Raw genomic sequence first — 16,156 nt, 5'->3', positions numbered from 1 at the left:
AGGATAAGTGGAACAGGATCAGGGTGTCTGCCAAGGGCAGACACCCCTGATCCTGTTCCACCCAAAGTTGATGACACTGTTGTAGAGCAGATATCTTTTAAGGGCACAAAACGTGATACTGTAGTACATGTTAGCACTAATGATATTAAGAGTAGGAGAATGGCAGAATTAATTAACAAGTACAGATCAATATTGGAAAAAAAAAGGGGTGCGAATTAGGGTTGAATTTGAAAGTGTCTGCAATCCTGCCCAAACATGATAGGAGGGAGTATATGATGAGAGCCTTGTCAATCAATTTGGCCCTGAAGAAATGCGCAAGGCTCGTGGGGTAGATTTTTTTTCTGAGTGCGGTCTTTGCTTGTTAACAGGAGAGACTGCTTCTACAGGGATGGGATACACTTAAGTAGAAAGGGTGCAAGAATATTTGCTGATGCTATCGAGGCAGTGGTAGGTGGGTCTGAAAACTGCTAGCTTGGGGGTAGGGAGATACACAGACTAATAGATTAATAGTAGGCCCTAGCACAGGTGAAAGTGATTCTTGCACTGCTTCTATTGGAATGAGCAGCAGCTTGAAAAACAAGTTGCTGGCGATTTAAAGGACTAATGGGAGTCATTGCAGAACAAGTAAATAGCTTGTTAAATAGGTCTGTGTTAGGATAGCTAAGAATAAGAACAGGTGCATGTATACCTGTACCTGTTCTTATTCAGTGCACACCAACGCTAAAAGTAAATAAATGCAAATTTAGTAAAAAAATATTTGAATTTGGGGTGCTCGTCAAAACATCAAAGGCAGATATTGTTGGGATATCAGAGATGTGGTGTCACACAGACATAAGGAATGCAGAATTGAAATTTAGGGAGTACGATGTGTACAGAAAGCACAGACAGGATAGGAAGGGGTTATGATGTTATTTAAGAAACACAGACTCTAGGGAAGTGCATAAAGTTGACATGAGCGGACAGTGCAATATTAAGTCAGTTTGGTGTGACATTTGCACTGGGAAAGCAAAATTGAGAGTAGGAGTGTGTTATAGGCCTAATGACCCTGATAAGTACAATGAAAGAGTGGCCCAGTAAATCACATTGTCTTATAATAGGGGATTTTAACTTCCTAGCTATTGACTGGAACTTGTGGATTGGTCACTTGCACACTATCAAGGCTTTTGTGGATTTATTGGATGATTGTTTTCTACAGTAGCATGTTAGAGAGACAACCAGAGGGAGTAATACTCTTGATCTGATTATCAGTAGTGATTCTTCATGAATTAAGAATATGCAGATAAAGGAACCACTAGGTGGCAGTAATTACAGTGTGCTGATGTAGGATTTTCTCAAACCCTTCTCTTTACCCCTTGATGGTAGCAAGGGGTAAAGAGAAGGGTTTTTGCTTTCGTCAAGGTGACTACGGTGGTCTGAGACTGTTTTAAAATTCTATACAGTGGGACCGACTGATGTGTTACCAACAGCAAATTCTAAATGGGAAGCATTCAAAGAGAGAGGCGCCTCCGTAGCCAGGTGGGAAGGAGCAGCAGTGCGTAGCACACGCTTCTTGATTAGACCGGGGTTCGAGCCCGTCACCACCAAATACGGAGGATGCGGAAAGGTCAGGGAACGACCACCGCATATCCCGGAGTAATATGGCCTTAGTTGCTAATGCTCCTGAAAACCAAAATAACAAAATAACAACAGCATTCAAAGAATTAACCTTGAAAGCTACTAGGCCTAAATGGATGTTAGATGAACTAATGAAACTCATGGCACAGAAGAAAAATGCATATAAATTATCAGGTGATACAGAAGCCTAGGGAAAATATAAGCTGGTCTGTAATCAAGTCACAATGGAGGTTAGGCAGGCAAAGGCAGAGAAATCTTTGGCAAAAGATGCAAAGAATTCTTTATTTATGTAAACTTTTGAAGGAAGGGGATGAATCAGATTGGTCCACTTGATATTGATGGTTTGACTGTTGATGATCCTGCTCAGGTAGCTAACAAACTGAGTATTTTGTATCTACATTCACATATAGTGGGGTTATTCAGGGAAGGGAATGCCAGAATTTTTTCAAACTCTGTCAGGGGGCTGAACGATTTTGTAATAACAGAGCAAAGTGGAGGAGAAATTGTTGAAGTTAAACATAAGAAAGGCACCTGGGATGGATCAGATCTATCCAATTATATTAAAGGAGGCAGCAAAGGAAGTAAGCAAACCCTGAGCCGTAATTATGAGAGCTTCCTTGGACTCAGAGGGTGGTGCCCATGGACTGAAGATGTGTAAATGTGATCCCAATTCACAAAGGGGGATCAAAAGGTGACAAGTAATTACACACCTGTTGACTTCTGTTCCAGGGAAAATAATGGAGTCACTGGTTAAAGAAGCATTGCAGGATCATCTAGACAAGACAGCAGTAATAATTCAGACAGCATGGGTATGTCACGGGGTAGTCTTGGAAGCACCTGGTACCACCAGTTTTATGTGGCAATTGAATCAATTTATAACCTCAAGAAAGCATATTAACTCTGACATACTTGATCCTAACAAAAAGGAAACAAGAGCAGTTAAAGTAAAATATTTTGGATATTATTCATAGTGTTTTTATTGCTTAGTACAATACTGCATCAGGTGCAATAACATGTGCTTCAAAGCATGGGTTTGGTGAAAACTATTGAAAACAATGGTACAACAAATGAACATAACACTGAGGGATGGGGCTTTGTAGGATAACTGACAAGAGTTTGTGAAGATGGATGATGTTGCTACTACAGTAACACCAAATAAAATAAAGTTTTTCAGCAATGGTAAAAGTGAATTAAAAATAATGTCTGTTTTACTCAAGAATGCTTTAATAGTAGATTAATTTATTGAAGAGTTAATTGGTATCCTGTCTCTTTCAATATTAATACTTATTCTGCTTTTACTAGTTTGATGATATTAATTTATATTTCCTTTTCAATTCTGCTGTTCACTTTCTCATAGTTTGTCATAAATAGATCTTGAATATTCCTTTAGCAGCATGGTGCAAAGGTATATCAAGAATTGGAAATTGTTGAAATAATGGGCACATAAACCTGTGTGGATTGTAATCTGCCTTTAATTTCTTAAAGAATTACAGATTTTCAGATGTTTTGTGGTACTTCCTGTACCACTTCTTCAGTGACTGTAAAGAAAGCAGAACTGGTAAATTATTGACTTGATTTACATAAAGTTAATTTGATTACACATTTCTTTTTAAGGGTTAGTCTTGAATTAGCAAACAAATAGCTATTAGCAGGTAAAGATTAGATTTAAGTTTTAAATAGTTTTATATGTTATTAATTTAGTTAATAAGATTAATAATTAAAATTAAATAAATTAATATTAAGTAATATGTACACTCTTGTAATGCTGTTCTTACAACACCATCAGCCTCGCATACCAAGACAGCGGTTTACAGTTCATCATTATATTTATGTTCTGTATTGTAATTTCAAACTAATAAAGTTTTTAATTAAAACTTTGGTTAAGGCCTCCTGGAGCCAGTCATAAGTTAGTTTTCCTCTCAGGGCGAGTATATTTAGAACGAGAATTGGGATTTGGGTGTTGTAGAATTAGATATGTTTGGCAGCTAATCTTTGAGTGTCTTAATATTACATGCAGGTGCGTTGGAGATTATGTCAGAAGGTGGATAGGGGATTCTTTTTTCAAGATATAGTATTTGCTACACAGTGCAAAGCCACAGGCTTTTGTTGCACTACCAAAAAAAAAAAAAAAAAAAAAAATATATCACATGTGTACCCTTGTATGCACGAAAGATTTTTTTTGCATAAACATCTTTGACAACACCTACTAAATTTCGAACAGCTAGAAGCGAAATCATGAACAATAATTTATGCTCATGCCCATTACTTACTCTACTGAATCAACGTTTGGAAGAAGTTTGTAGCCATTTGTTGAATAGTATGATTGCAACAATACAAGTACAGTACACTCTCAATTTCCCGGGACAGATGGTAAAAAAAATTTCCTGGTTAATCCAAAAATACAGTATGTCCCAGACATATGTAAGATATAAGTTCCAGGACTTCTTACATAAGTTGAGTTTTACATAACTCGGAAATGACTAATAAAATATTACTACTATATCCCTGATATGCCAAAATTACAAAAACCACATAATATTCTCAAAAGAATGAAGAAAAATAGTTATATATTTTTAATTAGTTCAATTAAAAACTTTATCTGGGACAGTGGTGAAGTAGTCTGAGCGGGACATAAGAAAAGAAAACATAAGGAAGAAAAAACGCATGTTATTGTACTGAACCGCCTCCGTAGCCGAGTGGTCAGGAGCGGGAGTGCAGTAGCACACGCTCTTTGAGTAGACCGGGGTTAAAGCCCCTGAATGCTGAATACGGTTGATCCGCCAACCCGCACTGGACCAGCGTGGCAGATTATGGTCCATTTCCCTCAACATGAATTGCTGTGGAGGCTTTCATCCTGCATTGGGTTGATAATATCTGCACTTTTTTTTACTGTACTGTAAAAACTGATTTGTATTTCGTAACCTTGGTTATTATAGTTGACTTCATTGGTGCCGATCGCTTCACTGCTTCATGTATTCTGTCTTTCTCCTTTACAGTGTTCACTGTTGCCACTGACAAATCTGAATTCCGCGTGATACTTTTTAATGTTTGACCATTTTCATACATCCTTATTAATTTTCTGATCCAACTCAATCGTTTTCCTTTTCTTGGTAGATTTACCAGTACCACTGTCACTTATTCTCTTAGTTGACATCACGATAAAGGTCAAAAAGAACTTCACAAGGTGAAAACACACTATTATCACCCCATGGGAGCTCACATTTTACTAAAATATATTTCTGGAGGTTACTACCATAAAACAATTTGCACTTTCTGGGTTACTGGGCTTTTCTGTTAGTGCAATTCATTATAAACAGGTAGTAAACTCAATTTTATTTGAATAATACCAATAGCTGAAATTCTGGGGGTTTTTAAGTTATTATAGCGAAATGTGTCGCCCTTCCCTGAAATCTTCAGTCATATAAAAAAAATATAAACTTAAGTCTGAAGCTACAGAAGTTGGGGACTTACCATATCAAAAAATGTTAACCTACATAAAAAGTATGGGAATAGATAAAAAACTTACCACGCACTATTTGCATGTCCAATACGCGAGTAGTGCATATTGGACATGCATTTATTTTTTAAGATGTTGCATATAGTTTTGGTCACCAACATTATAATGGTTAATTAGAAATTTAACAGATGCACAGTTTTCAAACTTTTGAATAATTAAGTTTTTTTTTTAATTGAAATCACAACTCTTGCATTTGCCCATCATTTTTGAATTTTCTAAAAAAAAAAAAAAAAAAAAAATACTATAAAAAAAAAATTCCGAATTCCTGATATAATTATTGAAATAAAATTTTGTCCTTTTGCGGTGCAACGGAACTCAACAATCAATGTGAAGCACTAAAACAAATTAAACATTTGGTTTTTTTTTTTTTTTTTTGTGGCAGGTATGAAGACAGTGGGAGTTACAAGATAATAGACACACTAATCTCCCAATGATGACATATAACGCTGCTTTTTGTCGTTTATTTATGACTTGCAAAACATCTGTTTATACCTATTCTAGTTATTACTTGAATTTTATGATTTATGGTTGATTTCTTTTTTTATTTTAAAATTTTGAGTCTTGAAGTGTCCCGGTTAATCTGATCTCAGTAAATCAAGAGTCTACTGTATTTGTATTGTTACAATGCTTCGTCCCCGGACGAAGCAGTCATCACTGATCGGGCACATAGATTTTGGGACTGCAAGTGGCTCGAGAGCCTACGAATTAGTTCTATTGGAAATAATATAAATAGAGACGGGTACACACATTCATCCCCTCTTTGGGGCGGTAATCCTTGGAGGGGATGAATGTTTTCGCCTGGAATGCTCCCGAGTCGCTTCCGGTTCCAACGTGTACGGGAACAGTACACGTTTAAGTGAGATTTTTTTTTTATTTTAAAATTTTGAGTCTTGAAGTGTCCCGGTTAATCTGATCTCAGTAAATCAAGAGTCTACTGTATTTGTATTGTTACAATGCTTCGTCCCCGGACGAAGCAGTCATCACTGATCGGGCACATAGATTTTGGGACTGCAAGTGGCTCGAGAGCCTACGAATTAGTTCTATTGGAAATAATATAAATAGAGACGGGTACACACATTCATCCCCTCTTTGGGGCGGTAATCCTTGGAGGGGATGAATGTTTTCGCCTGGAATGCTCCCGAGTCGCTTCCGGTTCCAACGTGTACGGGAACAGTACACGTTTAAGTGAGATGCACCATGAACCTGCTGGTATATAATGAGGCACCGCAGAATAGAAGTGCACTGTTGAGAAAGAAGGCAGAAGCCTTTGAAAGCTTCAGTTATTTTAGCGCTTTTAATCTGGTATATTTTATTGCATTTTAATTCAGTATTTTATTATCATTTTATTTGTACATTCACTGTAAACTACATTTGTTTTATTCTATCTTAATTCAGTATTTTATTATCAGTAACATTTTATTTGTATAATCACATTTATTTTGTTTGATCTATTGTAAATTTAAATATAAAGCTTTTTAAGATTTTGGTTTTCGTTTTTACTTCAATGGTTGGTGAGAAACGCTAAAAATCATAGTACAATGCTTTATGTTTGCAACAATACAAGTATTTGTATTGCTCAATCATATTATCATGTTGGATCGTGTTACTCTGTCATGCTTTGTCACAAATTACAATTTGTTGTGCTAAGATCTGCAAGAAACAACAGTATCCACACATAATACACTATCAAAACTGTTACTTGGCTCAGGATCTCAATGAGTACAAGTGTGAGATGGTAACGCTGCGCATTCCATTTCACAATGAGGAAACAGAGATACTGTCAGAGATGAAATATGTCGAGATCTACGACAACAATGAAGAGCTCATATTAGCTCATAAATTGTATGAATCAGACTTGGACATCCGCAAAACGATTGAAATATATAAGACGACGTGTCAAGTCAACGACTTTGACCCTGACAAATCATGTGGTATTGACCTGCATAGCCTTGTAAAGAGATCGCAAGCAGAAGACCCCTTTTGAAACTTTAACAATCATCCAAACAGTGAGATGAATGACAATTTAAAGCTTGCCGTGCTCAGCAAATTCTAGTGGGGATTAAAGTGGTGGTAGAGAGAAGGGGGGGGGCAATAGAAGTGAAGGTGCCCACCTGGTTGAAAGTGGGACAGAAGAGGACTCCAGGTCAGGATGGGCATCCTGACCTGGGGATAGGAGTTGGCAGTGGGGGTCACCCAGCAGGCAAAGAGGGGGGGAAGTGAGAGAACAACCACCCCAGGTGGTAGAAATGAAAGATCATAGGGACAGGGTCCCTATGTTGGAGTTCCATTTTTGGACACTATCACACACTAGCCAGTGTCTGCACACCACGCCATGGTGTCTGCTGAGATAGGCATGGGGCCATAAATGGCCTGCCAGTCAATCGGGGGGGGGGGGGGGAGGGGATGATAGATTTTTGTTTTGCTCAAATCTCTCATTCACACTCTGCATTCATTCTGATTTTGTTTTTTTTCTTACATTTTATACTACACAACTTTGTTCCCCCCCCCATACATCCATCTTCTTTCTCACACAGGAGGAGGAGGAATGCAATGGTATGTAGAAAAGTTTAAGACAGAATACTATAAGGTTAACTTAAATTAATTAATTAAAAGTTTAAAAACAGCTAAAATAAGGGTTAGTATTATTAAAGCAGAATTAAAGTTTGTGTTCATTCTCACTCACACCCATACTTCCATTCATTCTCTCAAGTATTTGTTTCACTTATTCAATTCCATTTTTTGCACTGCATCCTCACACCCATCAACTTTTACTATTACTGTTCAGTTGGAGTGCAGTCCCTGGCAGCATAATTTTTATATACAAAGGGTACTAGGAAAGTTTTGCAATACAGCTTTATTTATTTAATTTTTTCAAAGTAATTTCCTCTACATTCAATACACCTCTCCATCCTCCGAAACCAATCTTTAAACCAGTTCTGCCAAGTTTCACTAGGGAGTAAAGCACACTCGTTTTCCCAAGCCCGTAGAAGGTCCTCATCACTGGAAAACCGCCTCCCTTTTAGCTTCATTTTCACATGCGGGAACAGTGCAAAGTCGCAGGGAGCAAGGTCTGGACTGTAGGGAGGGTGCTCGAGAAGTTTCAGTCCTGTCGTGGTCAAATATTCGGTGCAGGCTTTGGCGCGGTGAGCTGGAGCATTTTCGTGATGGAGGTACCAGGTGTCCATTCTTGACTTTGGCCACAGGTTCTTCATAGATCCAATGACTTTAGGCAGGCATTGTTCAGTATACCACTTAGCTGTGACTGTCTTCTGCGTGTCCAAAACGACACATTCCACAATTCCACTCGATTTGAAAAATACAGCTATCATTTTCTTCTTTACAGATTGGGATTTTCTGACAATTACGGGTGTGTCGTCATCATCAAAGACCCAAACTTTGTTTTGAGCCTTGGTCGGCAGATCGTAATAGTACAGCCAAGTCTCGTCACCTGTCACGATGTTGTTCACATACCGAGATTGTCCCTTATCAAACTTTCTTAACATCTCCCGGCACCAAGTCACACGTCGTGTCATCTGCTCTTCAGTCAGTTGATGCGGCACCCAGAGAGAACACAGTTTCTTCACGTGCAAATGATCTTGCAGAATCGAACGAATTGCTGGTGCATTTAGGCCCAAAGTATCCTCTATCTGTTGGTAGGTCACTCGCCTGTTTTCGTCGAGCATTTTCCTCACAGCAGTAACGTTTTCCTCCGTAACTGACGTTCGTGGCCTTCCCGGCCTCTCAGAATCCTCCAGAGTGAAATTTCCCCTTTGGAATTCTCTATACCACCTGAATATCGTTGTACGATGTGGACAATCATCATCTAGTGCAAGAGTCATTTCTTCTAAGCACTGGTCTATGGTTAAACCACGCACGAAATTATACCGCAAAACTGTCCTTATCTCATTTCGTGACCACGATGCCATCGCAAGCACTTTACACTCGCACTACTAATGAATAACTGAGCCCATCGACTTGGCGCGGCGGCTACTATGCACGTATGAACATGTCTCAACAAGCAGCTTCCTGTGATTCATTGTTGCGTCATATTGCAAAACTTTCCTAGTACCCTTTGTACAAAGGGTACTGCAAAGTATTTATGTAGGTTACTGGCGGTTTCCAGGGTGTCCCCTATGTCCGCCGTATGTTAAGCGTTTTTTGTTGCCAGCAGTGTTGTGAAATTCCACTAATAAGGTTAAGTTAAGGTTTAGATTAACGTTTAAGTTAGGTTCAAGCTAAGGTTTGAAGTAAGTTGAAGTTTAATTTATTGTTTTCGTTTAAATTAAAGTTCAAGTTTAAGTTTAGATTAAGGTTCAGTTTTAAGTTTAAGTTTTAGTTTATGTTGAAGTTAGGGTTAGAGTTGAGGTTAAGATTAATTTTAAGTTCAAGTTTAAGTCTAAGTTAAGATTGAGTTATAGATAAAGTTTAGATTTAGGTTTGAGTTCGAGTTTAAGTTTGAATTTATGTTTAATTGTTCTGATTTTAATTTATTGATTACTAGTTGGGTAGGTTAGTGTGAGTTGTGTGTTGTTTTATGTTGGTTGTGGCTGGCGCCTGGCATTTAGCAGCAGGGGGTCGAGGGCGAGGTGTGCCCCAACCCCCCCGCTCCCATCCCTAGCCACGAGGAGGCAGCCAGGTTCTACTATTTTAGCTAATAACAATGTGTAATAGAATAATAAAATCCCTAAACGTGCATTGTTCCTGCAGGGCCCAATCCTGTCCTGGAACTGGCACACCCAGCAGTTGGGTGAGGGAGGGAGGAGAAAGCTATTACAAGGTTTACCTGTACTGAGCCAGTTGCTTCAGTGCATGGCTTAGAATCCTGTCGCATGAGTCCAGTGTGTTGAGACTCGTCCCTCAGCTCGCAGGGCTCAGTCCTGTCCAGAGTGGGGCATAGTATATGGTTGTGTCCACCATTCTTGTCTCTGATTCTTCTAGTGGTTGTGGCTGTTTGACATGGCAGGCTTCAGCACAGTTCCCGCAGGGCGCATCCTGTCCTAGAGCTGGCAACCTGTGTTTGGTTGTTTGTGTTAGTTATTGTCTAGTACAAGGAAGAGTATCTGATCCACCAGTTTATGTGCATCAGAATCAGTTACCTAACAGTCAGTAGGTTGAGTGTTCAACCTCTTCTTGTAGTCAGTCTTTAAGTTGCTGTCAGTTTTTTAATGGTTTTTTGGATGTGGTTATGCTGGTCACAATCACTCACTTCACGCACTTGTCAACAACAGGTTTGAGTTTCCTATTCATGCATGTGCCCACATTGACTGAGTCTTCTACTTGGTAGGCAATGCGGCTGTACTCACCAGCTCCTTACAGTTTCATACAGATGTAGAGTGCAGACCTCCATCAAATTTCGACCTAGGTCTGTTCTCTTGCGTTCAGTAGTCTTGATCTGCGGGAGAAGACCTTTTCTGCAAATAGGGAGAGGGCAGAGAAATGGTCCGGGGAGGCCACCAATATTGGTAGCTCACTTGGCAAGTAAACATTAGTAACAAGTTGCAGCGGCATCCTCAGGTCCGTATATTGTGTGCAGTCGAATAGGATGTGTTGTACTGTCTCTGGGGAGCCACAGTGGCAGTTTGGGGACGCTGTCAAGTTGAAGGAGTAGAGCTTGAAGTTCAGGCTACCATGTCCTGATAGTAAGAACATCGTGTATAAGCTTGGGTTAAGCCAGGGTTTGCAGTTTTTACCGAATTCCATGACTTCAGGGAAGTATAGGAGCGTGGTTCTTCCTTTTGTGTTTGTGGCCCATTCTTCCTGCCATTGTTGCAGGAATTGGCATCTAAGACGGGTGCTGTCTTCCTTTCCTGATAGGTTTTGGTCTATGCTGTATTGCCCAATTTCCTTTGGTGTATCTAGTTTGCGTTGGTATTTTAGGAATGAGTTTGAGCTCAAATTTGATTGGGAGTTTCCCACATATGACTTCTAGGGCTGCTGATGATATTGTGCGGCAGGCTCTGGATGTGGCCAGGAGGAAGAAGCGTTGAGCCCTAGTAAGGATTTTGTTTACTTGGTCCCGGCAGACACTAGGGGCCCAGGCCCCTGCGGCGTAGCATATGGTAGGAAGGAAAAGCGTTTTGTAATATAACTGCAAGGTTGATGGCTTGATTTTCCATTTTTTCCTGGTGATTTTAAGTAGTTTCCCAGTTATGATTTTTGTTTTATTTAGTAGGTATCTAGAGTGGGGTACAAAGTTTAGCCTGTTATCTAGGATTACTCCCAGGTATTTGTGGGAGTCTACCAGTTTAATGCTTTGGTTATTTAGCTTGATATTGGGAGGTCTACGCGGATCCAGGCGGCCCTTGAAGAGAACTTGACAGGTTTTTTCCACTGAAATGCTTAGTTTATGTTGGTTGCACCAGTGGTTAAGGTCTTCTAATGCTTCAGTGGCTAAGGTTTCCAGTTGTAGTCTGGAGTTGCCATATAAGATCAAGGCCAGATCATCTGCATATGCTATTTAAGGGTACTAGGAAAGTTTTGCAATATGACGCAACAATGAATCACAGGAAGCTGCTTGTTGAGACATGTTCATACGTGCATAGTAGCCGCCGCGCCAAGTCGATGGGCTCAGTTATTCATTAGTAGTGCGAGTGTAAAGTGCTTGCGATGGCATCGTGGTCACGAAATGAGATAAGGACAGTTTTGCGGTATAATTTCGTGCGTGGTTTAACCATAGACCAGTGCTTAGAAGAAATGACTCTTGCACTAGATGATGATTGTCCACATCGTACAACGATATTCAGGTGGTATAGAGAATTCCAAAGGGGAAATTTCACTCTGGAGGATTCTGAGAGGCCGGGAAGGCCACGAACGTCAGTTACGGAGGAAAACGTTACTGCTGTGAGGAAAATGCTTGACGAAAACAGGCGAGTGACCTACCAACAGATAGAGGATACTTTGGGCCTAAATGCACCAGCAATTCGTTCGATTCTGCAAGATCATTTGCACGTGAAGAAACTTTGTTCTCTCTGGGTGCCGCATCAACTGACTGAAGAGCAGATGACACGACGTGTGACTTGGTGCCGGGAGATGTTAAAAAAGTTTGATAAGGGACAATCTCGGTATGTGAACAACATCGTGACAGGTAACGAGACTTGGCTGTACTATTACGATCTGCCGACCAAGGCTCAAAACAAAGTTTGGGTCTTTGATAATTGTCAGAAAATCCCGATCTGTAAAGAAGAAAATGATACCTGTATTTTTCAAATCGAGTGGAATTGTGGAACGTGTCGTTTTGGACACGCAGAAGACAGTCACAGCTAAGTGGTATACTGAACAATGCCTGCCTAAAGTCATTGGATCTATGAAGAACCTGCGGCCAAAGTCAAGAATGGACACCTGGTACCTCCATCACGATAATGCTCCAGCTCACCGCGCCAAAGCCTGCACCGAATATTTGACCACGACAGGACTGAAACTTCTCGAGCACCCTCCCTACAGTCCAGACCTTGCTCCCTGCGACTTTGCACTGTTCCCGCATGTGAAAATGAAGCTAAAAGGGAGGCGGTTTTCCAGTGATGAGGACCTTCTACGGGCTTGGGACAACGAGTGTGCTTTACTCCCTAGTGAAAACTTGGCAGAACTGGTTTAAAGATTGGTTTCGGAGGATGGAGAGGTGTATTGAATGTAGAGGAAATTACTTTGAAAAAATTAAATAAACAAAGCTGTACTGCAAAGCTTTCCTAGTACCCTTTGTATAACTTCACATTCTTTATCTTTCACCACAATTTCAATTTCACTCTATTACATTCATTCAGTACCCAACACTGTCACTCAATCCTTTTGCACTCATTCATTCATTCTTCATTCATTCCATCCCCTTGCAACAAGCTTACTAATATTATTCAGCTGAGTTGCATCCCTGGCTGCCTGTACATCTCTCTCCCCTTTATATTTACTCAGTGAGTGAGTGTGGGGGGGGCCCCAGTTCCCTACTCATGGCAGGGTAACCCTGGGAGTGGCCCACTCGTCAATTCAGTTTTGCCCAATCTAGGTATCTTTCAGGGTGCTAGCTACAGCTATCCTGTCAGATAAAAATGTTATCATCTGGGTGTGGTGGGAAACATGGGGAGTTTTAGTTACTGGTTGGCTGTAAGCCCTGTCTCTGCATGTTTCTTCTTACTTCAAATATTTATTGAGTAAAGTTGGTGAAGGCTTTATATATATTTTCTTCTATTATGAAAAGGTGTTCTTGTCCCCTGGAGAGGGGGCCAATCTTTATTATCAACTGTGTTCTTTGAAGGGCATACCCTTCCAAAATCAAGGCAATGTGGGTTTACAAAAGCCAAAAATTAGAGAAATTCTCTGTAATTTGATTCAGTAAATAATGATGATGGCAAGTTTTTTTTTTTTTTCTTTTTTTAAATGAAACTGATTTTATTTTTTTAATAATAATACTTCTCTAATGTTTGGCTGTAGAGTCAAAATAGGGGAAAAAAAAATAATAATATTTAAAAGCATTTTACCCACATATTTTTATATACTGGCAAATTTCTTAAAAAAATTCACTCCAGGTTGCATGCATATAGCCAAGAAACCTACCTCACAAAAGTGTCAAGGCAAATAACTACCAAAATACACTACAAACAGTATTACACTTCTCATAAGAAAATTGTGCATAAAGTGAATATTGGTTCCTATTTATAATAGAAAACAAACTGATATTAAACTAAAGATTTCAGCATGCTTTTTAAGTATTATTTTATATAATAAAATGAAACCTTACTTGTTACTCAGCACTATCCTCGTCTTTGTTGCATTCTCAATACTATATTTTGTTTTTCCCCCCTTTCCAGCTATCCGACCAATAGCTCGGGACAGATGGTCTCCTTTCAAAGGTTTAACTGTGAATAAATATTGTCCTTGGTCAATTTACAAACTTGTATTTACAAAACTTAATAAAAGTATCTAAAAACCAAAGGTAACATGTACTGTACAATGTGCATTCACATCATTAAAAATTTCAACAGGTCAAAATTCCTTTTATTCTAAACTTAAGTTTGGAATGGGGGTGGGAAAGGTAAAAGTCCACTTTTATATGTAAGTTTGGCTGTTCTGGACAGGTCAGCAGTGCATATTTCCTGTCCACTATACTTGTTCTATAAACACTTTATTTGTAGGATCAAAATTAAAGTCACAAGAAGAAAACCTCTACATCTTTGCCCTAGACTACCAAATCAGCAACTATAGTAAATTCCCAATTATCTTCGAGGATCATCTGCAAGTTTTGGTTATGTGTTTCACATTAAAATTTACCGAAGACTGAAATTGTGCATTGTCTTACATACCTGTGAATTAATTCTATTTAATTACGACCTCTTCTAGTCTCTCTATTATGTATTTCCACGAGTACAGTTTAAGTTATGGTTTTTCTGTCACATTTTATCAAATATATTGTTGGGATTTGGAAAGATTAGAGGCAGGGAAAAAAATACTAACACTACACTTTGATTAAGTTACAATCACAATAGCAACCTAGAATGGATCTTATGAAATTTGAACATTTCAGCACAAAAGTTTCTTATGCACACCTCAAAGAATTATGATCACCTACCTCAGCGTTTCTCAAACACTGTTCCGTGAAAAATCTTAATTAATAATTAAAAAAATAAAATAAATAAATTTTGCAAATTTATAGCGTACGCCACTTTTGTATCAATCTAATTTAATTGGTCAATGAAAACAAACACAATATTGTCACACTTCAAAGTGAGGATGAACAATCGCAGCTTTTTGTTCCCCAAAAATCAGAAGTGAAAAAACAGAAACCAACTAATAAAAGACAAAATGAAAGTTATTTGAATTTCGGGTTTGCACGTGTTGGAAATAAAAATGCTCATGATGCACAATGAGTCGTATGTAATAAAATATTAGCAAACAGTTCTTTGGCTGCTGATAAACTTGTGTTCCATAAATATATTGTAGGATTAAAAGTGTTCCATGGCTAAAAAAGTTTGGAAAAATGCTAACCTACCTAATAACATGTTGTGTCGCCATTTCTAGTCACACTGACCCAGCTGGTTGAGATGCTGAGGCTTTTCCAATTTCTAATGACCTTGCAAAAGTTCATTTACCTACAAGAATACCGGACAATCCCAACCATACAGCCAATACGTTTGATCTTTTTCTCACAAACAATCCTAAGTACACGGTCAAAGTGAGTGGTCCTTGAGGCATCTCAGATCACAACTTAGCGATTGTCTCTTCTCCAATGGAGCCTTTATCTCGTGATCAATCTCGTATTGTTTGGCATCACAAGAATGCAAAATGGGATGATGCCCGAGATTTCTTTTCTTCTCTTCCTTGGTCAGATTACCGATTCAAAACTTCTGATGTCAACGTTTGCTCAGATCATGTCAGTGAAATTATTCTTGCAAGAATGGAATCCTTTATCCCACACTCCACTTTAAAATCTTGTCCTTTATTAAACCTTGGTTTTCCAATAAATGTGCCAAGGCTGTTCAAGAGAAGAATGTTGCATATCGTAATTGGCTTGTTTCTAATTCTTCAGTTTCATTTTCTGCCTACACCAACGCTCGCAACAATTGTAAAGCAGTTATTAATAAGTCCAAACTAGAGTTTGAACAGGCTAAGAGTAGAAAACTTGCTTCTTGCCCTAATGGTTGCCAAAGCTATTGGACGCAACTTTTGCCCATACCTGCTCCCACCTCTGTCCAAACCAGATGGTTCTGTTGCTACTTCAGCCAAGGATAAAGCTGACCTGCTAGCATCCCATTTTTCTTCCAACTCATATATTAATGATCTTGGTAAAACACCTCCCACCATTCCCAACACGCTTCATTCAATGCCTCCTGTGGTCTTCCATCAAAAGCATTTTGACGAATCTTGATGATAAGAAAGCTCCAGGTCCCGATGGTATTTCTCCACTTGTTCTCAAAACCTGTGCTCCTGAACTTACTCCTGTTCTTTTCCCCCTTTTTTCACTTTCTTATTGCAAAGGTGTTTTTCCTTCTGTTTGGAAATTTTCTCATATCCAGCCAATTCCTAAAAAGGGTGACAAATCCC

General features: G+C 39.1%; 1 protein-coding gene across 1 annotated transcript in view; it reads right to left on the bottom strand.

Moving 5' to 3' along the window:
• The window catches only part of l(1)G0004 (RNA-binding protein pno1), a 68,563-nt gene that overhangs the window by 16,866 nt on the left and 35,541 nt on the right, over nucleotides 1-16,156 (bottom strand). The window contains exon 6 of the mRNA XM_090373519.1: nucleotides 13,857-13,974. Within this exon, the coding sequence (XP_090229645.1) occupies nucleotides 13,857-13,974 (118 nt within the window). The remainder of the gene's footprint in view (nucleotides 1-13,856; nucleotides 13,975-16,156) is intronic.

The sequence above is a fragment of the Mastigoproctus giganteus genome, chromosome 5 (assembly GCF_048544385.1).
Source record: "Mastigoproctus giganteus isolate SK-2022 chromosome 5, ASM4854438v1, whole genome shotgun sequence".
In the NCBI taxonomy this organism is placed as follows: Eukaryota; Metazoa; Arthropoda; class Arachnida; order Uropygi; family Thelyphonidae; genus Mastigoproctus; species Mastigoproctus giganteus.
Note: the sequence above shows the minus strand (reverse complement) of the source record. Positions and strands in the feature narration are given on the sequence as shown.